The sequence below is a fragment of the Cannabis sativa genome, chromosome 9, assembly GCF_029168945.1.
Source record: "Cannabis sativa cultivar Pink pepper isolate KNU-18-1 chromosome 9, ASM2916894v1, whole genome shotgun sequence".
Classification (NCBI taxonomy): domain Eukaryota; kingdom Viridiplantae; phylum Streptophyta; class Magnoliopsida; order Rosales; family Cannabaceae; genus Cannabis; species Cannabis sativa.
Window position 1 is genome coordinate 3,461,746 of NC_083609.1, and position 26,932 is coordinate 3,488,677.

Consider the following 26,932-nt stretch of genomic DNA (forward strand, 5'->3'; position numbering starts at 1 on the left):
AGATGCTCGTAATATATGAAAAGTTTTTCTTTCTCTTATGACCATCCTTACATGCCATTAAGAGTGAAATTATTTATTCTTCTATGAGCATCCTTACATGCCATTTAGAGTCACAGTATTTATTCTCTAAATGAACATCCTTACATGTCACTTGAGAACACATTAAACAATACAAAATAACAAACACAAAGAGTAGGGTAAAAGATCTTATGCAAACTTCTCTTTAATTATTCCCATTCTCTCGTTGAATGTTATTACAGACTAAAATCTTACTCTCTCTCGTCTTTTTTTTTTTCCACTGTAAAGCTATGGTGTCATTCTTGCAGTTTCATAGTTGTTACTCATCGATAGATACATTTTCCATGGCACTTGGAAATAAACATGGAATCTCTTTAAAAGGTCTTCTATGTATAAATATTTAACTATCTATCCGACCACCTTTTTGTCTAACGTTCACTTCTTAATTTCATTTATCCATGCATTCGTTGCACTTGTCATGACTTCCCATTTTCCAAGATAATCGTCTATGGATCCTTTTGTTGTCTGATTTTTGTATCACTCTATTGTATTTTCTTTGCTAATCTCTCTTATGGTGCTTGGTCCTCCATTACCCCCTTCAATCAAGTTGACTTAATTATGAGATTAGCTAGTTTTCTATACTAACTTTTATCTACTTTGGTATTACATCGATATAGTGATGAAGTTTAAATCTGTAATGCCGATAGATTCTGATAGTTATGTTCAATGATTTCTTCTTCTAATATACCAGCCATCTGAGGTATCACATAACTTCATACTTATCATAGCATTGATTATTCCAGCCATATTCATATCCTATATATATTGTAGCCTTCTTTAATTCACCAACAAAAAAAAAAAAAAAGTATATCTCAACTTCTTAATTGTACCTCTAAATCTTCCAAATCTCTTAAACATACATTCCAATACTGATTATTTACTTAAGACTATAACATATATGTATTAAAACATAGAAAGCACACTAATAACCCCTTTAAAATAAGTTCAATCCTACCATAGCTTATCGTAGCCCAACTATATATTATTTGTTGACTTTTAACAATAAGTCAACCATACCAATCTCATAATGTATTGATCATCCAAGTTATCAGGGTAAGGATACTATATATATAATTTGCAAACTATGCCGAACAGACCTTACTCTGTCCATCACTATTATACCTCCTATACCCCTACTTGTATTTGATTTATTACTGGAGACTCACTATTTATAATTCCTTAGTCAGGAATTTTTTTATTCTTACTTCCCATACTACCTTTAAGCACAAGTCAATAATTTGTTCAAGCGTCTCATTTTACATCCAAACGCCACCAAATTATCAATACCTATCTTGTTTTTTTTCTTCTTCTAACTTTGCACTTTCAATTGGACAAGACTTAGTAGTGTGCAATAAGTTAGTTATTGTCAGCTTGAGAGAGTCCTTCCAAAGATCTCTATTACTGGCTTTTTAGATTGAGAAAAATATCTAATATTTTTCCTTTTTTTTTTTTTTTTTGCTCTTAACAATTTTAGCTTTTGACAAATCCATAGTCATTTTCTTCTCGGGCACTATAGGGCCTAGAAACACCATCTCTTTTCAGCAGGGCTGGACTTTGTGAGTTTTCCTCTTAGTTTCTCATTAGATGACACTCCAACATACTTATACTATTGCCCATAATATAAGTCGTAATTGGATTGTAGTATCCTTTGCTTACGTTGTGCCTTGAATTCCTTTATGTTGCATGAGTGTATTTTCTAATCCCAACACTTATCAAAAACTTGTATAGTCCTTGACATGCCATGACATTCTTCAATATATGTTACTTTGGTCCTAATTGTGTCTCACTTTTCTCCTGTCTCTAAGTGAGGCTTTCCTAACATTTTCTCATTGAGCTATACTCCACACCATTGTTGTTGCATCAGTGAGTATTTGGAATCTAGGGATGTCACCCTTGAATGCTAATTCCTCCTCTTTCTCAAGTTTTGAATTTGCGATCTACTCTCTATAGTTGTTTGTTGTACACCCGCCACAAAGCTGCATCCACAATCTCTTAGTTGTGTAGTTGTGATCAATTCCGAGTAGTCACCCTCTTAGTTGTCTCTCATTCATGTTGTACCCAAATTGTTAGCCGTGCCTGGACCTTTTTTTGTCTTTCTCCTTTGAAAATGTCTCTGTCGAAGCCATACACATTTTTCTCTATTATCTCCTCCACCAAGTAGATGACCTTGAGTTTAAAGTTTACAACTTTCCTTCGGTAATCTAATATTTGTTGATGCTCTGCTTATCTCTTAGTGTTTAAGATACCTTCATAAGTTATTACCTCGAGTAATTTTATCATGTCTCTTTCTAACTTCTCATTTTGGATTCTATTCAGCACACTACACTCCTTTCTATATGATGGCATCGTCCTCTCCTGACTCATTTCTAAAACATACTTATCTCCAATGTCTTTGCAAACAGTACTAATACTTCTTACCATCTAACTTAGGAGTGTGTAACTTATAGAATATCCAACAAGATAGTACCTTCTCCTTAAAGATCTATTATTTCATCCTTCTTAATAAGTAGGTTTTCGTAAATTATACTGTCCCAGTCTGGTATAACGTCTACTATTCTAAGTCATCCCTACTTCCTATATGTTGGGCTTCCATTCATGGCTAGGTGTAGAGACCGCTTCTTCAACCATTCATAGATAGGTGAAAATATATGCGTCGGTACTTAGTTGGCTATTGGTACATTTCATTATGTGCTTCAAGTTCCACTACTAGTGTTGGTGATATTTTGCTGAGCCTGTGAAAACTCTTCAACAAATTGTCTTAGTCATGCTCGTAGTCCTTCCAATACCTCTATTAGATCGTTAGCCTTAACTATTATTGGGTTCTCTGGAACATCAACCATCTGTGGGTCAGCGGAACACACATCCTTAGCCCCCACCTCTATTGGTCGTTCTTTTCACATTGATTCTAACTGATCTTCTAGTTTCATGTGTGAGCTCTCACAAGAAAGGTTAATTTAATAGAAACAAAAGAGTTCAATTATAGGGAGAGAAGATTCCATGAATATATCTAAACTTAATGTTGTCAAGCTTAACTAGTAATATTCTATTTATCAACAAAGTCTTATGAATTCCTAATATAATTTATTCTAAATTTTCAAGAAAGGAACACTGTCCTTCCTAGTTTCAATTCAAGACAATAAAGAAAAATAAAACCTATTCATATTCTTCATAAAAAGTGTAATCAATCATAACAGGTAATATACTCTTAATTTCTCTAAGCACCCACTACAGATGAGGCACTAATTCTAGGAAACATATTTTAACAAAAATCTATGTATCACATATAAAACTATTAATGGCAATACCAAGAAAATTAAAACTAACACTTACATAATAGTGAGAGGGATCTTTTTCAGTCTTCTGTATGTATACCGTGAGTATCCTTCGGGCTAACGGACGATCGGCTCTGATACCAACTGTAACGCCCCGATATTTTGCCTTATTTTACAAAAATACTATTTTCATGCATAATTTGAAAAGATAAAAAAAATAATTTAAATACAACAGTGGATTTTAAAAAAAATCAAAATGCAACAGAGAAGGATCCTTCATTTGTAAAACAAGATACAGTAAGTAAATAATTTTAAATAATGCATTTCCACTGTGTTAGATTTATCAACTGCTTAAAATAAAACTAAGGCACCACTGGCGTTCTAGATCGTTTATCCGCCCGTAAACTCGCTCACGGTATACGTACGAAGCGACCCGCTCACTATACATACTTCCCCGTCTAATACTTGTAGGGAAAGTAAGGGGGGTGAGCTAAAAGCTCAGTAAGGAAATGCTTATCAAACAATACCATATAATATCACACATACCATTAATGTATTTATTAAGTTTTAGCAATATCATACATGCTCTTTTATAACTATAACCAAATAACTGTACATATGGAAACCTTTATCATACAAGTCTATACTATTTGTTCACACCGTACACATATACAGAGATCATAACTCCAATATCATACTCATAACATAATCATATCAATACTATAGATAATAATAACATTATCACAACATTGGCATATCATAGCCATTACTTACATAACCCGGGCCTAGCCTGACCCTACAATATCCTGGGCCTAATCTGCCCATATAATAACATGGGCCTATGCAGCCCTACCATTGTTATAGGATAGGGTATCTCTATATTCAACAGTAACATCACTGTATCATACCCACCATAACAATCTCATACACGACTCAGTAAAATGTAGGGTAGGGTATCTCTACATTCAACGGCCTTATCCCGTATCATACCCCACCATGGTCCCTCACTTTACCTGAGACGTTAGCATACAACATATAACATACAACATAAACCATACACCATACAACATACAATACACAACATACAGCATACAACATATACAAGTCATACAACCATAATCTATGTATCAATTCACAAACTCATATTGTGTCCATACCACACATTCTCAGTACCATATACATATTCATAAAAACAAATCATAAGTCATATTTCAATACAAAGAATTTAAATTTATGTAGATAAACACATACAAAACTATCTAATTTCCTTACCTCAAATCCCGCTGCTTAAGAGTTGTTATCTCGTCACTACTACCTATAATAACACATGGGTCAAGGCCCTAACATTAAAATTCACACTCTTACAGTACAGCAGAAAGAATACTATTTTTGACCAATAACTACACGAATTCAGTAAAAGTTTCCTTCATAAAAATTATAGGAAATTCAATTATCTTTCCAACGATATATAGATCATTAAAAATGGATTAAAACTGAGGGAGTTATGATAGTTTTACTGAAACTATTTCTGAGAAGGAATATGGAGTAACGAATCACAGGAGACATCGGAAATATAAAGTTTTGATACTAAAATATTCCAAATCAGAGAATACTCTCTTCATAAAAGTTTTAGAAAATCAAATTCCCTTTCTAATGACACTAAAATCTTTAAAATCGGAGTTATAACGTAAGAGATATAGATATTATACCGAAACAGTTTTCTAGAAATCCTGAAACAAATGGATTTCGAACTACAGCAATAAAACAATAATTTTGACTTAGAATAATCAATAATTAGTGAATGGTTTCTTCATAAAACATTTGGAAAATTGAATTATCTCTTCAACAGTACCAAGATTGCTAGAATCGGATCATTATTCAGAGAGATATTCGGATTTTACTGAAACAAATTATATAGAAAATATGAAAAACGATTTACAACAAACAGCGTAAAAATACTAATTTTTGACATAGATAAATTTCGATTCAGTAAAACCTTTCTTCATAAGAATTATAGGAAATTTAATAAGCTTTCTATAGACACCAAGATTGCAAGAATCAGATGAGTATTTAAAGAGATATGACAGTTTTACTGAGACATGTTTCATTCTGAAAAATAAGAAAAGGAGACCTACGAAAATTCTCCTATTGTGATCAATAAATAAGTAAATGTAGAGTTTCTTACCTCAAATACATCAAGCTACTTGGATCGATAGACATAAGATGATGGTGATCAAAGATGAAAGTGAAGAGTGGTATAGATTTGGCTAAGGATGTAATGGAAAGATGACTTGAAAATTTTTAGGGTTAGTCTTGCTCAGATAGGTGGGAAGAATAGAACGATATAATTTTAGGGTTAATGAAACCTATACTATTCTGACTCTTATTAGCTTTATTTTTATGAATAATAATAATATTAACATAATAACAATAATAATATGATAAATTATTAAATAAACAAATATCTAACTTTTAAATTTAAATTGTAAGCTCTCAATCTCGTAACTTTAGGGGCTTAGTTTTGACCTAGAAAAATTACGAATTCTGATATAGTTATTTCTACAAAATTTATAGATCTTGAAATTATCTTTCCAACGCCACTGAAATCACCTTAATCCGAGCTCTAGAACTCCAGATATGATCATTTTAGTAAAACAGTTTTTAATCCTGCGAATTTATCCAAACCTACGAATTTTTAACATTAATTAATTAAACTCACTAAATATATTATAAAACCCTAATGGACCTTCATATTGGGCTTTAATTAAACGATTACTTACTCTGTAAAAATACCATAATATTTTACTTTCGTAGTTAATACAACTTTAACTCTCTCTAGAAAATTGGTACAACTACTCTAAGCAATAATATCAACTCACTAACAACACAAAGAAACAAGATAATTATCCTCGCTCAATTAATATCCAAAAAAAAAAAAAAATTAAATACTATTTTAATCTGGATATTACAGCATTTGATTCGTTTGTTTGTTGGTGTAGGGGGCAAGATAGTAAAATCCTATCTTAAAATTCCTACAATGGTATCAGAGCTTGGTTGAAGCTGTAAAGAATCAACATTCAAACATATCAAGAAGGAGAAGAACTCAAGCAAGAAATCAAGAAACACAAACAAGAAATTCAAGAACTCAACAAAACCAATCTGAAATCTTTAACAAAGGATTTCTGGGACATTTTCTAATAATCATTATAACTGAATTGCCTATTATTATCTATTTCATTTGATTTTACTTAACTTCATTAATTATGAGCAATTTAAAGGTTGACATTGACAAATTTGATGGTTCTGGTGATTATAGGATTTGGAGGAGAAAGATTAAGTCACTCTTGGCTCAACAGAAATTATTGAGAGTGCTTAATGACCCTATAGAATGGCCAGAAGGGACTACCAAGATTCAACAAGAAGAATACTTGGAAACTGCTACTGGTATCATGATATTTAACTTATCAGATGCCATTATCAGGTTAATTGATAAGGAAGAAACTCCTGCCCAGATTTGGAAGAAACTGGAAGAACAGTTTCAACAGAAATCCTTAACCAACAAGATATTCTTGAAGGAAAGGATTTTTGGGTTTAAAATGAGTTCATCCAAATCTCTTGATCAAAATTTGGATGAATTCTTAAGGATGCATATTGAACTTGCAAATTCTGGGGAAAATGAGGCACTAAGTGATGAAAACCAGGCCATTATTATTCTAAATTCATTACCTGAATCCTACAGAGAAGTCAAGACTGCTATTAAGTATGGAAGGACATCTATAACCCTAGAGGAGGTGATCTCTGCACTCAAATCTAAAGACTTAGAAATGAGGACAGAGAAAGGTGGACATTCTAATGGTGAAGTAAACCTGAGTAGGGGCAGACCAGGTCCAAGAAAACCTTGGAATAACAGAGGTAGAAGTCAAGGCAGAGGTTCAAACAAACAGGGAGGTTTTCAAAGAGGCAGATCAAGTTCTAACCCTAGAAATTCTGATGAAACTAATGGGTGTTACAACTGTGGTAAACCTGGGCATTTCAAAAGAGATTGTTATTTCTTGAAAAGAAATAACAAACAAAAACCACATGGACAGGGAGATTCTAAATATTCTAACTCTAAACCTAAATCTGATATGCATGATGCTAATATTACTGATGGTTATGAAAGTGGTGAAGTGTACCAAGTTGGACCATCCATCAAAGATGAATGGATCCTTGACTCTGGTTGCACTTTCCACATGACTAATAATAAATCTTTCATGTTTGATTTCAGGAAATCAAATGGGGGCAGAGTTATACTTGGAAACAACCAGACCTGTGATATACAAGGATCTGGATCTATCAGTTTTAAAATGCATGATGGAATGGTCAGAACTCTAAGTGAAGTTAGATATGTTCCTAACCTAGCTAGGAATCTAATTTCACTAAGTGTTCTAGATGACCAAGGCATAGTTAGCAAGATTGAATCTGGACAAATGAAAATAAGCAAAGGAGCCCTAACTATCATGAAAGGACACAAAGATGGAGGCTTATACTACTTAAAAGGACAACCAGTTGTACCTTGCAATTACACTGCTCACAGCAACACTGATAACTCAAATGCAATGCTATGGCACAAGAGGCTAGGACACATAAGTGAGAAAGGACTGCAACTAATGAGTGAACAGAACCTACTAGGTAAGGACAAGGTATGCAAACTTGATTTTTGTGAGTGTTGTGTACTTGGAAAACATCATAGACTGAAATTTTCCACTGGCACACACAACACTAAGAAAATACTAGAGTATGTTCACTCTGATCTGTGGGGACCAGAGAAAACAAGTACTCATGGTGGCTGTGTCTATTTTTTATCTATTGTTGATGATTTTTCAAGGAAAGTTTGGATTTTTCTGTTAAAACATAAAAATGAGGCTTTTTCTAAGTTTACACAGTGGAAAACACTTGTGGAAAATTTAACAAATGAAAAATTAAAAACTCTAAGGACTGACAATGGATTAGAATTTTGTAATGATGAATTTAACAATTACTGTAAAGAACATGGCATACAGAGACACAGGACAGTTAGAATAACACCCCAACAGAATGGAGTTGCAGAGAGAATGAACAGAACCATTCTCAACAAAGTGAGATGCTTACTGTTGCAATCTGGACTATCACAAGGTTTCTGGGGAGAAGCAGCTTTAACAGCTGTATACTTAATAAACAGGAGTCCATCCAGTGCAAATGGATTCAAAACTCCTGAGGAGAAATGGTCTGGTAAACCTCCTAACTTATCTAATCTCAGAGTATTTGGTTGTGCAGCATATGCACATCAAAGTGTTGGGAAATTAGAACCTAGGGCTATGAAATGTGTTTTTCTGGGATATCCAGAAGGAGTTAAGGGATATAGACTTTGGGTTTGGGAACAAAAAGGTTTTAAAACTATTAATAGCAGGGATGTAATATTTAAAGAAGATATATTTCCATGTTTGCCTATTTCTTCTAACCCTAATGCAGGTACAAAAGACACTGAAAATGCAGGAAACACTGCAAGTGAAGGAGCTGGATCTATTCAGGTGGAACAAACAGTGAACACACCTGAACAGAACCAGGGAGATCAGGTTCAGGTGGAACCTGGGAACCAGGTTCAGGTGGAACCTGATGAAGACAACACTGACATTGTTGATGAAGGCACTCAAGAAGACTTGGGGGATTATCAATTAGTCAGGGACAGGGGCAGAAGGGTACCAAGACCTAATCCTAAATATAGTTTTAATATTTGGGATGAAGACATTGCATATGCCTTTATGAGTGAATTGGAAATGGCCAATAATGAACCTCAATCATATGAAGAGGCCATTAAAGGACCAAATTCCAGAAAATGGAAAGGTGCAATGGATGAAGAGATGGAATCTCTTAAGAAGAACAGAACCTGGATTGTAGTACCTAAACCTAAAGATAAGAGCATAGTGGACTGTAAATGGCTATTCAAGGAGAAAGAAGGCAGAACTAAGAATGAACCTATAAGATACAAGGCCAGATTAGTGGCCAAAGGGTTTACACAGAAGGAGGGGATAGATTTCAATGAAGTATTTGCACCAGTTGCAAAATACAAGACTATAAGGATAATGCTAAGTCTAGCTACTCAATTCAACCTAGAAATTGACCAAATGGATGTTACTACTGCTTTCCTACATGGTGAACTAGAAGAAGAGATCTACATGAAACAACCTAAAGGATATATTGAAAAAGGGAAGGAAAACTATGTATGCAAACTAGTTAAGTCACTGTATGGGTTAAAACAGTCTCCTAGGCAATGGAATAAAAGGTTTGATGGATTTATGCTAAAGCTGGGGTTTTCTAGGAGTTACTATGATCACTGTTTATACTATAAAGGTACTGATATTAATAAAGTCATATATCTACTTCTATATGTAGATGATATGCTTATAATCAGTAAGGAAAGGGCAAGAGTAAACACAATGAAGGGCCTACTCAATACTGAGTTTGAAATGAAAGACCTAGGGGAAGCTACTAAGATTTTGGGAATCTCTATTAAGAGAAACAGAGCAGAAGGGACACTTATTCTAAATCAGGAAGACTACATACACAAGATAATTGAGAAATTCTCAATGAAGGGATCTAAAATTGCTAGCCAACCTATAACTACACAGTTCACACTATCTAAGAAGCAATGCCCTGAGAGCAAAGCTGAGAAGGAGGAAATGAGTAAAATTCCTTATGCTAATGCTATTGGATCTGTTATGTACCTAATGGTAAGCACTAGACCTGATCTTGCTTATGCTATTAGTGTACTTAGCAGATTCATGACAAATCCTGGTAAGACACACTGGCTTGCTATGAAATGGTTACTAAGGTACCTAATTGGGACAACTAAATTGGGACTCAAGTACAGAAAGCAACAAGGAAGCACAGCAATAGAATGCTTCAGTGATGCAGACTATGCTGGAGATAGAGACAGTAGGAAATCTACATCAGCCTATATATTACTACTAGGGGGGAATTGTGTAAGTTGGAAAGTCCAATTACAACCTGTTGTGGCATTATCCACAACTGAATCAGAGTACATTGCAACTACAGAGGCCATTAAAGAAAGCATATGGGTTAAAGGAGTCCTAGAAGAGCTAAGATTACTAGACACAAAACCAGTAATTTACTCTGATAGCCAGAGTTGTGTACACCTATGCAGAAACCCTATGTTCCATGACAGAACCAAGCACATAGAAATAAAGTACCACTTCATCAGAGATAAAGTGACACAGGGACACATAAATATTGACAAAGTACCTACAGAAGAGAACCCTGCAGACATGGGGACTAAAGTGATCACCCTATCTAAGTTTAAACATTGTTTAAACTTAATAGGGTTGGATCAAGGATAAAGTGATCCTTTGGATCACAGAGCTATGACCCTTAAATTTGACTCGACCACTATAATATCAGCTCAGTGAAGGATTAGGTGGAAATTGTTAAAAATAATCCTCCACTTAAACTGATATTCAGACCAGATACAAAGGACAGAAAAGGAATTACATGCAAATCCCTAAGTTGGCCTTCGGCCTCTAATTCCCTAACTGAAATTAGTTAAAATGGATTAGGAAAATCCATACCTAACTAATATCAGTAACTAACAAATTAAAACACATGCTGAAATTAAAATACAAACCCTAGATCTATAAATATACCTCATGCAAACAACCAGATAGGTTGGTTGAGGGTGTTCTTCAAGATCCAGAACTTTGAAGCTTGAAGAACCAGAGATCGAAGCTCGTACATGCAAAGAAAACAACAGAGGGGTTAGATCTAGAGAGAGAGAGGGATTAAACACAGAATAAACACATAAACACTTGTATTAAACTTAAGATTACCAGTCAAAATTTACCTGTGACTTGGAATCTTCATGATTGTACTTCAGATCGACTTGATATAGTGGAATCGAGCTCTCATATTTGAGGAGCAGCTCAAACGGAGACGTAGCCAATTTTATTGGTGAACTTCGGGAAAATCTGGTGTTTTCTAAACTTAGATCTTTCTGTTTTTGTGTGTGTATGGGTATAAAGATCAGATCATTGTAGATCTGATCTTTCTGTTGGGTTTGTGTTTGGGATTTCTGGGTTTCTAGGGTTTGGATTCGAGTTTCTCTTTGAGAAACTCTCTGCTAGGGTTTCTAGCATTTCAGAGAGAAAGGGAGGAAATGAGAAGGTTCTCGATCCATTCCTAGGTTTTGTTCAAAGACAAAACGGGGTCGTTTTGGGTTAACTTTGAAAAGTCAAAGTGAACAGAGAAAGGTCGAAATTGACCTTGGCATTTGATTCGTTTGTTTGTTGGTGTAGGGGGCAAGATAGTAAAATCCTATCTTAAAATTCCTACAATAAATAAATAAAATTATAAAGCATTATAACAAAACCTTTCTGTTTGGTTCCCGGGAAATTTAGGGAGGAAAAAAAAGAATAAGAGGAAAATAGCAATAAATTTTAGGCATTTAAACATAACCCAGAAATTCTTATGTCGGAAAAAACAAGAGCTGAAGAACAAGAAAGTGAAACAAAGAAAGGAGAAAACCGTACGGGCAACAGGTTGAAGAGCAGGAGAGAATTTGGTGAAGATGGGTCGGGCAGGTTGAATGGAGACAACTTTAGAGATTTTGAGTCCACTGAGCTGCGAAGTGATGAACCCAAGGTCGGAAACAGCGCAAGCATTGGTCTTTAGAGAAACTCTAATGGATGATGATGAGTCCGCTTTTGGAAAGGGAATTCGAGTGGAAGTGTTTCCAGAAAAGACTCCGAGAGTGGTGGAAGCAGCCATTGTTGAGGTTGGTAATGAGAAGAGAGTGGTTGTTGTTGTTGGTTATCTCTCTGGTTTGAACTTTGAATTGAAGTAAGGTAAGTAAGTATGGCGTTTGGATAAGAAGGAAGAAACGAAGAAGAAGAACTGTATCATTTGAAAATGATATCGGTGAGGAGAAAATTTGATAAAATATCTATCTTTTTTTAAATAAAAAATAAATTAAAAGATAAATATAAATCCCAATTTGAGTAGAATTATATTAATGATATAGATAAATATAGTGAACCGTAGGTGTTAAATGTTAATTAGAGAAAAGAAAAAAGTTATTATTATTTGAGAGTGTGTGTTGAAGTTAAGTAGTAATTAAGTATGGAAACAAAAAATGCATCTTTCAAAGAAATCTTGATGGTAACTAAAATCTTCTTCTTCTTCTTCATCTTCTTTCTTCTTTAATTCATTCGTGAATTCTTTATTTATTAGTGAAAGAGAATTAATTAATTTTAAGAGAGTGAAGTAATAAGTGAGATAAATTAAGTGTAACATACATACTCCGAAAGCAATAACAAAATAAATTAAAGTAATAATTCTAGTTTTCTGTACAAATTAAGCTAATGACTTTATAATTACAAGCGAAAATGGATCGATCATATATATATATGGCTGCTTTGCTTATGCCTTGTATAGAAAACTAGATTGGAAAATTTCTTATTGATACAACTTAAAATTTGAATTAATTAATTCAATAACTTGATTAAGCAAAATTATAATACTACCATTTTTGATTACTTATTAATCTTGTTATTTTAAGATTTTTTATTATTATTATTATTATTATTATTATTTTTTGACGAATGATACTTCATTTTTTTTTGTTTTTTTGATTGAAAAATATATGATCAATTTATTGAAAGAGAGTAATTTATAAAAACTAATATTTTTTTCTTCTTCTTTTGATATAGGGAATTCCAAAGCAAACTACAATGGAAGAGAAAAGTTACTCTCAACAAGATCATATAATATGGGAAAGACAAGAAAATTTTAAGGTAACAAAAATTCTTTAAGATTTCTCTTGGAACATTATTTAAAATAAATACAATACTAATAATTTGTGCAAATGATGTCTTATAGTAACGTTTGGATTATTAGATTAATAATTACATAGAAAATTCTTTTTAAAATGAAATTGTTGTGATTGTATTAAATTCATAACACAACTAGCTAGCTATGAGATTCATATATATATTTTTAGCTATGTTATGTATATTTATGAATGAGTTTAAGAGTATATGTATAATTTATTAATGAATCTTTGTTAATGATCACAGGAACAAAATTTAAGTGAGTGGTCATCTCCACTAAAATTATTGAGTCAAGATAAAGAAGCATTGTTAAAAGTTCCAGTTTTATTTGCTTCCTTCGATCAAACGAGCCGATTAGCTTCTGGATACGGCGCTTGTTCCGTGATAGCAATACTCATTGCTCACTGGCTTCACTGCAACCCAAAATTAATCCCCACAAGGGTACAATTTGAATCCCTAATCCTGCAAGGCTCTTCTGAGTGGCGAGCACTCAGCAACGAATCCTCTTATTACCAGAACAAATTTTCTAACAATCACTTCGATATAGAGACTGTGATAAATGCTGGTATCAGACCAGTCTCTATTTGCACAGATAGGTCAGTTACGGGGATGTTCGGGGTTGAAAAAATTGCCTTGTTGAAAGATATGTTCTCTTTAGACAATATGTGGGAGAACATAACTAAGGATTTAACAACAGAGCCGAAAATTTTCGTCGTGGGTTGGAACGATCACTTCTTCGTCTTAAAACTAGAACTTCATGTTTGTTATATTATTGATTCATATGGAAGTAGACTATTTCGAGGGTGCAACCAAGCTTATATGCTTAAATTTGACAATTCAAGTGTAATTTACGGCACCGATCAACAAATTCTTTGCACGGGCAAAGATTGCTGCAAGGAATATATGAGAAAGTTTTTAAGTAGTAATATTGTTATGAAACTGGAGAAGGAATACAAGAGGGGATACATTCAATTACCTTATGTATATGAGAAGTTGCAGGTAGACATGAGCTATATGTGCTTAAATGCTCCATCTGCAGTATCATCTTCATCGTCGTCTTCCTATGATGGCCCATCTTCCCTTCAATTGTGATGATTCTTCTTTTCTTAGAGATGCTCATCCTCCTAATGAAGAGTAAATAAGAGTTGTGTGTTATGTAAATGTTCGGTTAATATGTAAATTTATTTATTTTATTATTTTGTGTTTATGTAAATATTTAATTAATATGTAAATTTATATGGAAATGTTTAAATAAATTTTAAATTTAATTATATGTGAGGAATTAAATTTAATTAGTAAAACAAACAGTCTTCAATAGTGACTAATGTATATCATCACTTTAATCTAAAAAACTAAATCAAAGTATATGTAAATAAATCCTAGCAGTTTGCCTTATAATTATAAATAAATTAAGTTTTATATGACCATGCCTTATAACGAAAGCCATATTATAACTCCAACGAATAAACATAGTAAAGTGTTTATCGATATTCAAATGCTATTTATTTAGCTAAATTAGTACACTAAAAAAATTTAATAAACCCAACATTTTCATTTTGAGTCTAGCTGCCTTAGTATGGTAAATAACCTCCAATAAAAATCAATGTTAAGATACAAATTCCAGTTTGTAAATCAAATGGATGTAAAACAATACAACAAAAATATTTACAACAATTTACCTTAAGATCTTGATTAACAAACCAAGATTCTCTATTAGATTCGAAGACAAGCTCCCCTTGCTTTGATTGAGCTGAAATCCCTTCACCTATGAATCTTAACTCCCTTCAGATGAAACGGTCACTTCATTACAGAAGCTTGAACTTTTCAACAAAGGACCTAGTGCTATAACTGATCAGAGAGTGAAATGGAATGGTTATAAGGTCATTTCCTTAAGAATGAAGCTCTTCAATTCACACCAGGTCAATTTATTCAAGGAAATTAATGGTTAGAAGAAACTGGGTCACCATTTTTTCTTGGATTAAAGAACTAGTTCATCTTATATTTTCAAATAATAAATACTTGAATAGATATATTCAGAGGATGAGAGGATGGTAGTGATTTAATCCTATCCCCACTTTGTTGATTATAAAAAATAATAATTTAAAAAGAAAAACATTTTCCATTAATGTTTAGTTACATGTTTTTTTGTTTGATACAATTGTGTATTTGTAGGCTTATTGCCTGGTTTTAATCAATAATAGTATGCATTTACAGTACTGCATCCTTATCTTTTTAAATCATTATATATTATTTTACATTAAATTAATTAATTATTAAAATAAATTATTTGAAATTTATTAGAAAAAATATTTTATACATAATTTTTTTTAAAAAATATATATATGAAAATAAAATTAAAATAAGTATTAAAATTAACTTTGTGAAATGAAATTAAAAAAAAAAATTCAGTAATTTTTAAAAATTAAAAATTATTTTGTACTTAATTTTTTATATATTAATATGTAGGGGCTTTTTGTTGTAAATAGAATTTTTCAAAAGGAAAATAGAAGTTAACTTTAGGAAATGCTTACCTATATATCAACCAATATAATTGAGTTAATAATAAAATAAATAGAAATTTGCGGTAAAAGTTCTTAAAAATGTCATTTTGATGCAAATTAATCCCCAATTTTTAGAAATGGCGGCAATAGTCCCCAAGATCATACTTTTTATTTGTCCGTTAGTCCTAATTTTAACTGAGCCCTTACTTTTTTAAAATTACCACGTGTCGAAATATTATTGGCCCAAATTATTATTTTAATTTAAAAAATTAAAAATAATGTCTTTTTTTTTTATTTCTTTTCTTCTTCGTCTTCTTTTTCTTTTTCTCACTGCCAGAAACAACCAACCACCAACCCCCAACCCCCAACCCCAAACTAGCACCACCACCACACCTGAATAGCCACGACCCTTTCTCTTCTTCTTCTAAAGACTTTCTTAGCCCTACCCTTTCTCTTCTCTTTCCCCTTCGTCTTCTTCCTTCTATGCCTGAACCTCCATAGCCACCGTGGTCAGAAACTGCTCTCATCCATCAACCACCTCCCCCTCTCTCTTTGTTCCTCCCTCTCGTTGCAAGAGGAAGGCCAGCGGACAATTAAGACCCTCTCCTCTCTTCTCTCTCGCTCTCAAACCCCTCCTCTCTCTCGTTCTCGCGCGACCCAGCCCTCTCTGCCCCGCTTGGTGACCCAAATCGGCAACCCAAACCCAGATCCGTTAACCTCCTCCTCCTCGACCACCATTAAAGCTCGAATAACCTCGACGGATTCATACTTCGGTAGATGCATGTTTGGGACTCGTCTTCAAGCTTGGGAGAAAAAAAATGAATAGAGTGAAATCGGGAGAAAGAGAGAGGATGAAGGAGATGGAATTAGGGTTAGGGTTATTAGTTTTAGGTTATTTAAGAAGAAGAAGAAGAAGAAGAAACTAAAACAAAAATAGAGGATATAAAGAAAAAAAAATAAAAAAACTAGAAACATGTTAGGTTGTTTTTAGTATTATTTTAGGTTAATTTTTAGTGTATTTTTAATTTAGTTCTACTCTTGTTTGGAGAAATTTTACGCTTTTTATCTTTTATTTTTGGATATTCAAAATAGAAGAAGATTAGAAAATATCAAAGGAATAAGATAAATAAAAAATAAAAATATCTCACAAAAAAAAATGATCTATAAAATAGAGAAAATTATGCAAGAAAACAAAGCTGAAACTTCAAGCCTGAATTCGACTATATCCTGATCATATTTTGAAAAAAGTTAAAACATAAAAGTTTTAGATTTCTCTTTTATTTTTCCAGAACATCTTGAATCGTCCAATTTTGAGCAATATCGAGAGAGTTATGACCAAAATACTATCAGTTAATGTAGTAGAAAACTCACTACCCAAATAAAGGGGGTCATACCTAGGCATGAAAATCCCATGTTGCGGCCCGCCCCTTCTAATCCTAAGCAGAATAGGTTTTTTTTAGCGTTTTTTTTATCTTTTTTTTTTTTTTATCTTTTTTTGGTTATAAAAGAAGTGGACTTCAATAGTTTTCAACAAGCAATCAAGGAGTACAAAATTTGGAGAGCAAAATTGACCGCGAAGGTTTTTTCAACGGAGTTTTCAGCATTATCTTCTTCTCTATTTTCTTCTCTTTTTTAAAATTAATATGTGTGAATTTGCTACAATGAACAAACATGAGTAGCTAAACAGTTCATTAGGGTCTAGATGGAGATTGTTTGATATTGATTTGTAGTTTTAATATGATTTATTTTCCCTCAATTTCTATGTATTATATTTCATTCGTACTTGTTTATTTTTGTTAGTAAATCAGCATTGGGTAAGAAAAATTTCAAAAAATCTCTCATAGCCTACATACTTCCAAAAGAAAATAAGTTGTTCATTCTTATGAAAAGAGAAAATTAAAACGTTCCAAATTGATCATTAAAGATTCAAACTCTTATTTTGAACTTGAAGATGAAGATTTTGAGATACCCAAAGTACTGAAAGTATTTATGCTGTTTTTCAATTATTTCAGGGTTTTTTTTTTCTTTTTTTCTTTTTTGCTATTGAAGAAGTAAAAGCAGAGAAGAAAAAGAAAGAGGAACAGAGTATGTTTATCAACAAAGAATTGGAAAAACTCCGTCAATTGTATTACAGAAACAATTGTTTATATACACAAAGATTACAGGCAAAACCAACTTAACAGAAAAGTAACAGAAAACTGACAGAAAACAAACTAACTTTAACCAACATCAGTTAGTTGGTTATCATAAATGTTCTGGGTTTTGCTTATTTTTTTTGTTGTGTTGTTGTTTTATATTTAGTTCTAGCTATGACTGAACCGATTGCATTTATTACATGTTGATTTTCGGTTGTAAACAGTTATGATCCTCTAAAACTCCATTCTTTCGTCCTGTACTTCTTGCAGAAGCTGCTCAATCTTGCAAAGTTATTTTAGACACTGTAGAGTTGCTGCTGCCAACAACAATGGAAAGCAAAGAAAGATGTTCTACTCTAGCTTTATGTTACTATGGGGAAGGGAAAGACATGATTGCTTTCAATCTTTTAAAGAACATATTGAATAATCGAGAAAACAAAGACTGTCTACTGGAGTTATTAATGGCTTCATAAGTATGTCAAATTAGCCAAATCTCGTTCGGTTGTTTCAGATACTGACAGGGCTGTGTTGCAATCGAAAGCACTTCAGGCATTGGAAACTGCTGAGAGAACAATGAGTGAAAATAATCCTTATGTTGTGTTTCATCTTTGTATTGAAAATGCTGAGCAAAGAAAGTTAGATAGCGCGCTTTATTATGCAAAGCAGCTACTAAAACTCGAGGCGGGGTCTAATGTTAAAGGTAAAAAACCGTCAAGGCAGCAGCATCATAGTTTTCGAAGATCAATCCCGGCTTTCTTGGCAACAGCATCAAGACCATTCTTCTCAATGGTCTTCAATGCTTTCGTTGACAAACGAAGCTTCACGAAACGCTTCCCTGCCTCCCACCAAACCCTTTTGTACTGTAAGTTTACAAACTGCAACTTCTTTGTCTTGTGGTTTGAGAAAGAGACTTTGTTTCCTCTGTTCGCCTTTTTTCCAGTGAAGGGACAAATTCTACCTGAAAAATATAGCAAACTGTGAGCAAACTGCGACAGAAGCAACCGAAAAAGAAAGGGGAGGCAAGGAAATTTCCTAGTAATAATGGATTACATTATTGGCTTTAAGATAGTTTAGAAACTCAGTATGAAAATAAACAAAACAGAAGTAACAAAACAAGGGCAAGGTGAGTGCTTTATGGTAATAGAATGATGTTGTACATAAGTTTTAGGAAAGATAATAGAATGTCAAACTTGAAAATAAAAAGGCAAATGAAAAGGAAAAAGGACAATACAGACTCAATCCAAGCTAACAGAAACAGAAACACTTGAGCTGTTAGGCAGAAAATACAACTGGGAAAGCGTATTTCAGTTCAATTACTACATCAGACAAACCCAAGTACTGTATTTCAGTTCTATTGACACTACAAGTTTTGACATAAAAACACTTAATGCATAAGAAGAATAACCAAGGGAACACATTGTAAGCACCTTTCCACCAACACTTTTGTAAGAAAAAAAAAAATCAACCTTTACTTCAATCCCAATGCCTAACACAAATGAACATAACAATTCTCAACCATTTTAACACACTGGACTTTAAATTCAAGAGCCAAACTTTATGAAGTTACAAGAAGTCACACCATGAAAAACTTATATGAGAGAGTCCTTTCCACGACACTTAAAAAAAAGAGCAAGTTTATTCTCTAAAAAGTTTCTCCAACCATACCAAATGCAACAAGATAAAGTAGGATTGATAAACACATCCTTGGATATAAGACCCTTCAATTCAATATAAATATATATATATATATATATATATATATATATGTACAAAGTATATTTTGTGGATAAATACATCCTTGGATATAAGACCCTATAATTTTTAAATATTGTTTTGATGAAAGAGCTACATTAAGCTAATTGGTACCAAAGTAATTATTTAGCACAATAAATAAATAAAATTACAAAGCATTATAACAAAACCTTTCTGTTTGGTTCCCGGGAAATTTAGGGAGGAAAAAAAAGAATAAGAGGAAAATAGCAATAAATTTTAGGCATTTAAACATAACCCAGAAATTCTTATGTCGGAAAAAACAAGAGCTGAAGAGCAAGAAAGTGAAACAAAGAAAGGAGAAAACCGTACGGGCAACAGGTTGAAGAGCAGGAGAGAATTTGGTGAAGATGGGTCGGGCAGGTTGAATGGAGACAACTTTAGAGATTTTGAGTCCACTGAGCTGCGAAGTGATGAACCCAAGGTCGGAAACAGCGCAAGCATTGGTCTTTAGAGAAACTCTAATGGATGATGATGAGTCCGCTTTTGGAAAGGGAATTCGAGTGGAAGTGTTTGCAGAAAAGAGTCCGAGAGTGGTGGAAGCAGCCATTGTTGAGGTTGGTAATGAGAAGAGAGTGGTTGTGGTTGTTGGTTATCTCTCTGTCTCTGGTTTGAATTGAAGTAAGGTGGTAAGTAAGTATGGCGTTTGGATAAGAAGGAAGAAGACGAAGAAGAAGAAGAACTCTATCAATATGGGCTCCTCTCAATTCTAAGGCCCATTTTAAATCACTTTTATTACATAAATACCCAATAAATTCAAAGTTTACAAAATTAAATTATGATAGTTTAAAATAATTAATTTTATTAAATAAAAAAAATCATTTTCGGTGAAATATCTATCTTTTTTTTAAATAAAAATAAATTAAAAGTTAACTATAAATCCTAATTTGAGTAGAATTATACTAATCATATGGTATATATATATAAGCCGTAAGGTTGTTAAGTGTTAATTAGAGAAAAGAAAAAAATTATTATTATTTGAATTTTGAGTGTGTGTTGAAGTTGAAGTAGTAATTAAGTATGGAAACAAAAAAGGCATCCTTCAGAGAAATCTTGATGGTAACTAAAATCTTCCTCTATTCTTCTTCTTCATCTTCTTTCTTCTTTAATCGATCATTCATGAATTCTTTATTTATTAGTGAAAGAAAATTAATTAACTTTAAGAGAGTGAAGTAATGAGTGAGATAAATTAAGTATAACATACATACTCCGAAAGCAATAACAAAATAAACCAAAGTAATAATTCTAGTTTTCTGTACAAATTAAGCTAATGACTTTATAATTACAAGCGAAAATGGATTGATCATATATATATATAGCTGCTTTGTTTATGCCTTGTACAAAAGACTAGATTGGAAAATTTCTTATTGATACAACTTAAAATTTGAATTAATTAATTTAATAACTTGATTAAGCAAAATTATAACACTACCATTTTTGATTACTTATTAATCTTGTTATTTTAAGATTTATTATTATTATTATTATTATTTGACGAATGACACTTCATTTTTTTTGTTTTTTTGATTGAAAAATATATGATCAATTCATTGAAAGAGAGTAATTTATAAAAACTAATATTTTTTTCTTCTTCTTTTGATATAGGGAATTCCATCAAACCAACTAAAGCAAACTACAATAGAAGAGAAAAGTTACTCTCAACAAGATCATATAATATGGGAAAGACAAGAAAATTTTAAGGTAACAAAAATTCTCTAAAATTTCTCTTGGAACATTATTTAAAATAAATACAATACTAATAATTTGTGCAAATCATGTCTTATAGTAACGTTTGGATTATTAGATTAATAATTACATAGAAAATTCTTTTTAAAATGAAATTGTTGTTATTGTATTAAATTTATAACACAACTAGCTAGCTATGAGATTCATATATATTTTTTTAACTATGTTATGTATATTTATGAATGAGTTTTAGAGTATATGTATAATTTATTAATGAATCTTTGTTAATGATCACAGGAACAAAACTTAAGTGAGTGGTCATCTCCACTAAAATTATTGAGTCAAGATAAAGAAGCATTGTTAAAAGTTCCAGTTTTATTTGCTTCCTTCGATCAAACGAGCCGATTAGCTTCTGGATACGGCGCTTGTTCCGTGATAGCAATACTCATTGCTCACTGGCTTCACTGCAACCCAAAATTAATCCCCACAAGGGTACAATTTGAATCCCTAATCCTGCAAGGCTCTTCTGAGTGGCGAGCACTCAGCAACGAATCCTCTTATTACCAGAACAAATTTTCTAACAATCACTTCGATATAGAGACTGTGATAAATGCTGGTATCAGACCAGTCTCTATTTGCACAGATAGGTCAGTTACGGGGATGTTCGGGGTTGAAAAATTCGCCTTGTTGAAAGATATGTTCTCTTTAGACAATATGTGGGAGAACATAACTAAGGATTTAACAATAGAGCCGAAAATTTTCGTCGTGGGTTGGAACGATCACTTCTTTGTCTTAAGACTAGAACTTCATGTTTGTTATATTATTGATTCATATGGAAGTAGACTATTTAGAGGGTGCAACCAAGCTTATATGCTTAAATTTGACGATTCAAGTGTAATTTATGGCACCGATCAACAAATTCTTTGCACGGGCAAAGATTGCTGCAAGGAATATATGAGAAAGTTTTTAAGTAGTAATATTGTTATGAAACTGGAGAAGGAATACAAGAGGGGATACATTCAATTACCTTATCTATATGAGAAGTTGCAAGTAGACATGAGTTATATGTGCTTAAATGCTCCATCGCCGGTATCATCTTCATCGACGTCTTCCTATGATGCTCCATCTTTCCTTCAATTGTGATGATTCTTCTTTTATTAGTGATGCTCATCTTCCCTTCAATTGTGTGTTATGTAAATGTTCGGTTAATATGTAAATTTATTTATTTTATTATTTTGTGTTTATGCAAATATTTAATTAATATGTAAATTTATATGGAAATGTTTAAATAAATTTTAAATTTAATTATATGTGAGGAATTAAATTTAATTAGTACTACAAACAGTCTTCAATAGAGACTAATGTATATCATCACTTTAATCTAAAAAAATAAATCAAAGTATATGTAAATAAATCCTAGCAGTTTGCCTTATAATTATAAATAAATTAAGTTTTATATGACCATGCCTTATAACGAAAGCCATATTATAACTCCAAGGAATAAACATAGTAAAGTGTTTATCGATATTTAAATGCTATTTATTTAGCTAAATTAGTACACTAAAAAAATTTAATAAACCCAACATTTTCATTTTGAGTCTAGCTGCCTTAGTATGGTAAATAACCTCCAATAAAAATCAATGTTGAGATACAAATTCCAGTTTGTAAATCAAATGGATGTAAAACAATACAACAAAAATATTTACAACAATTTACCTTAAGATCTTGATTAACAAACCAAGATTCTCCATTAGATTCGAAGACAAGCTCCCCTTACTTTGATTGAGCTGAAATCCCTTCACCTATGAATCTTAACTCCCTTCAAATGAAACTACCTCCATTATCATTTCATCACAGAAGCTTGAACTTTTCAACAAAGGATGACAAGTATCATTCCACAAAACTTCTTCCAGATGGACATATTAGCTGTCCGGGAACAACTTTCAGGAAACATATAACTTTCCAAGAATAACTTTTAGAGACCTTTTTATTTAGAGAAACTATTCCACAATCTATTTTATTATATTATCTCTATTCTTCTTTTTCTTCCTTCTTCTTTAATTCATTCATGATTTCTTCATCTATTATTAAAAGAGAAATAAAAGTATAAAAATAAATAAATGCTCCATACACTTAATTTATATAGGAGGATTTACAAAAATATTAGAATTTTGGGTAAGTTTCACAAAAATATTGCCACATAATATTTTTTTTACAAATATATTGTCCTAGAATTTTTTTATTTCTTTTATACTGTGTATACCCCAAAACACATACGAAGCATCCATCTTCAACACCTACGAACTGAACCACCAAAGCAACACCAGAATAGTCAGAAAACAACTATTTTTTCAGTAAGAACGTAAATATTTAAAATTTTAACCCAACAACAATAACATAAAAAATTACTAAAATAACTGTAAAAGAACATTAAAAATACAAAACAAAATAACCAAATAAAATCACAAAAAAATACTATACTTCAATAACTCTTTTGCCAGTGTGAACTATCATAACATGATCACGAGAGGAAACCTTCACCTTAGAAAAATTCCTTACCCTAAATACATTATAAAAAAAAAATAGAATAACCAAAACAGCCGTTAAAAAATATGAAAATCAAGTTTATAATACTGAACACCAAATAGCACATACAAAATAACAAAACATATATTTAACAAAATCAGAGAGTAATGAACCAAATTCTAAAATGATATTTGAGACTCAATATGCACAACAAAAAAAATTAAATTTGAAAAAGAAGTTTAAGAAGCTGAAGAAAATTTTAAGGATGATAGATATGAGAAGAGTAAGAACTAATAGTAACCATAATTAAAAAAAATGTGGATCAATCTTTCAAATAAATGAAGAAAAAGAAAACTAATGAAAAAAAACTTAAGAAGAAAAAGAAAATTTTAAAGTTAATGAAGATGAGAAAATGAGTAAGTTAATAGGACACTCCATTAAAGGTTGATCCTCTATTAGTTGATGAGTTTTATTTAAATTATTGGTTATAAATAAATTAATAATATAAAATAGTAAGAATAAGCATCCTCCAATTTGTGGTTTAATGTTTTTGTTTCAATAGTCTATATGATACAATAAATAACAGTATATAGTTCACTAGATCCTTATCTTTAATCATTACTTCTAAAATCATTAACTAACGCAAAATCCAAAGATGTTTATGTCAAAATAAGGACACGTGGCATTCCATTTTCCACAAGCACTTTTTTTTTTAACCAAAAAAAAACAGAACCAGAGAGAAAGAACTAACCAATAATGGAGCTGTGTTCGATTCGATTGGGAGTAGAGACTTTGCATCATCTTCTTCAACCAAACTCAAACTCAAAGCCAAACCCAAAACCCATCTTCATTACAACTTGCCACGTCCACCAAACTCGCCACCTCAGCATTTCAGCCACCAGCGCCGGCGCCGGCACAGCATTGGAGAAAGCCGAAGACGGAGGAAAGAGAGTGGTGGAGCTAGTCGGAGCTTTCAACCAACTGACACACATAATGAGTATAGTTGGAGTAATGGTAATAAGTATGATTGGGGTGGCTATGGAAGAGGAGGAGGTGGCGGTGGAGGTGGAGGTGGCGGAGGCAGTGACACTAGTAAAGCAAGTTTTGGTGCAAATTTTAACAAAGGCTTTACAATCGGTTCTGGTTCTAGACGACTTAAGGAGGTCTATCAAAGCAATGGTGAATATCCATCATGGTTTTCTACTACAGATAAAAAACTAGTGAGTACCAACAATGACATTGAAAATGCAATTCCAAATAAAATTGTGGCTAAAGATGGGAGTGGAGATTTCAAAACTATTGCAGAAGCTCTTTCTTCTTATCCCAAGAACCACAAAGGCAAATACATTATATATGTTAAAGCAGGAATATACAACGAGTACCTAACTGTTACAAAAGAACAAGTGAATGTCTTTATGTATGGAGATGGACCTAGAAAGACAATCATCACAGGAAGAAAGAATTTCAATGAAGGAGTTTCAACCATTAGAACTGCAACATTCTGTAAGTTTTAAGTTTTCATTACCTTAACACATTCACTTCCCTTCATTTTCTTTTCTCTTCTACTAATCAGGGTCGGCCTGAGCTAAGACGAACTAAGCCTGCGCCTAGGGCCCAACCAGGGTCCAAAAAATATTTTCCTTTTATTTTCTTCCTTGCTATTAATTGTGCTTATCATCATCTTCATTTCTTACCTTATCAGCTGTAATTGGAAGTGGATTTGTGGCGAAATCGATCGGATTTCAAAACACAGCAGGAACAGAAGGACACCAAGCAGTGGCACTTCGAGTTCAATCAGACATGTCTGCATTTTACAATTGTAGAATGGATGGTTACCAAAACACATTATATGTTCAAACACATCGTCAATTCTATCACAACTGTGTCATATCAGGAACAGTCGATTTCATCTTTGGAGACGCAGCAGCCGTCGTCCAAAACTCGTTGATCATCGTTCGAAAGCCCGAGAAAAACCAGAACAATGCAGTGACTGCCCAAGGCAGAGTTAACAAACATGAAACAACAGGCATAGTTTTACAAAACTGTAGGATTGTACCTGAACAGAAATTCTTCTCAGAAAGATTGTTAACACCAACATACTTAGGCAAACCATTGAAAAAGTACTCTAGAACTGTGATCATGGAGTCTATAATTGATGATTTGATTCAACCAGCTGGTTGGCTTGAATGGGATAATGGTGATTTTGGTCTTAACACAGTTTACTTTGCTGAGTATGCAAATAAAGGACCTGGTGCTGTAACTGATCAGAGAGTGAAATGGAATGGTTTTAAGGTCATTACTGATAAGAATGAAGCTCTTCAATTCACACCAGGTCAATTTATTCAAGGAAATTTATGGTTAGAAGAAACTGGGTCACCATTTTTTCTTGGATTGAAGAATTAATTCATCTTATATTTTCAAATAAAAACTTGAATAGACATATTCACAGGATGAGAGGATGGTAGTGATTAATTAATCCTATCCCCACCTTGTTGATTATATAAAATAATAATTTAAAAAAGAAAAACATTCTCAATTAATGTTTAGTTACATGTTTTTTTGTTTGATACAATTGTGTATTTGTAGGCTTATTGCCTGTTTTAATCAATAATAGTATGCATTTACAGTACTACATCCTTATCTTTTTAAATCATTATATATTATTTTACATTAAATTAATTAATTACGGGAAATTACTCTATATATTATTTTTTTAATTTTTTTTTTTAAAATTTACGGTTTGAGTTTCTAAAGTGGTTGCAGCGCTAGTTGCAATAAGAATTTCTATACGATTTTTTGTTGCAATTTAAGTTGCAGCGCTAGTTGCAATAAAGGTTTCCATGTAGAATTTTGTAAAAATGTAAAAAAAACTGTTTTAAAGTGTAAAAATAAAAAAAACCTCATTAATTATTAAGAAAATTATTTAAAATTTTATTAAAAAAAAATATTATACATGATTTAAAAAAAAAAATTAAAATAAGTATTAAAATTAACTTAGTGAAAGAAATTAAAAAAAATCAACAATTTTTAAAAATTAAAAATTATTTTGTACTTAATTTTTTTATATATTAATATGTATTCGTGGTTTGTTGTAAATAGAATTT

General features: G+C 32.3%; 4 protein-coding genes across 4 annotated transcripts; 3 read left to right on the forward strand and 1 right to left on the reverse strand.

Annotated features, from left to right (window-relative positions):
• The first annotated feature begins 12,063 nt into the window (after nt 1-12,063).
• On the forward strand, nt 12,064-14,302 carry LOC133031025 (uncharacterized). Its single transcript, XM_061104240.1, has 3 exons — nt 12,064-12,156; nt 13,091-13,174; nt 13,457-14,302. The coding sequence occupies exons 1-3, from the start codon at nt 12,064-12,066 to the stop codon at nt 14,300-14,302; spliced, it is 1,023 nt and encodes a 340-aa protein (XP_060960223.1).
• A 3,514-nt stretch (nt 14,303-17,816) lies between these two features.
• LOC133030923 (large ribosomal subunit protein bL28c-like) lies at nt 17,817-20,249 on the reverse strand. Its single transcript, XM_061103988.1, has 2 exons — nt 19,929-20,249; nt 17,817-18,804 (listed from the first exon to the last, which is right to left on the reverse strand). The coding sequence occupies exons 1-2, from the start codon at nt 20,164-20,166 to the stop codon at nt 18,572-18,574; spliced, it is 471 nt and encodes a 156-aa protein (XP_060959971.1). The 5' UTR covers nt 20,167-20,249; the 3' UTR covers nt 17,817-18,571.
• Nucleotides 20,250-20,636: 387 nt separating this feature from the next.
• Nucleotides 20,637-22,445, forward strand: LOC133031026 (uncharacterized). Its single transcript, XM_061104242.1, has 3 exons — nt 20,637-20,675; nt 21,222-21,317; nt 21,600-22,445. Exons 1-3 carry the CDS (start codon nt 20,637-20,639, stop codon nt 22,443-22,445), a joined length of 981 nt encoding a protein of 326 aa, XP_060960225.1.
• A 2,105-nt stretch (nt 22,446-24,550) lies between these two features.
• On the forward strand, nt 24,551-26,457 carry LOC133031027 (pectinesterase-like; the record flags this gene model as incomplete). The annotated part of the gene is made up of 2 exons (XM_061104243.1): nt 24,551-25,331; nt 25,531-26,457. Coding segments are annotated over 2 exons (1,482 nt in total), but the record flags the coding sequence as incomplete, so codon positions are not given.
• Nucleotides 26,458-26,932: the final 475 nt, after the last annotated feature.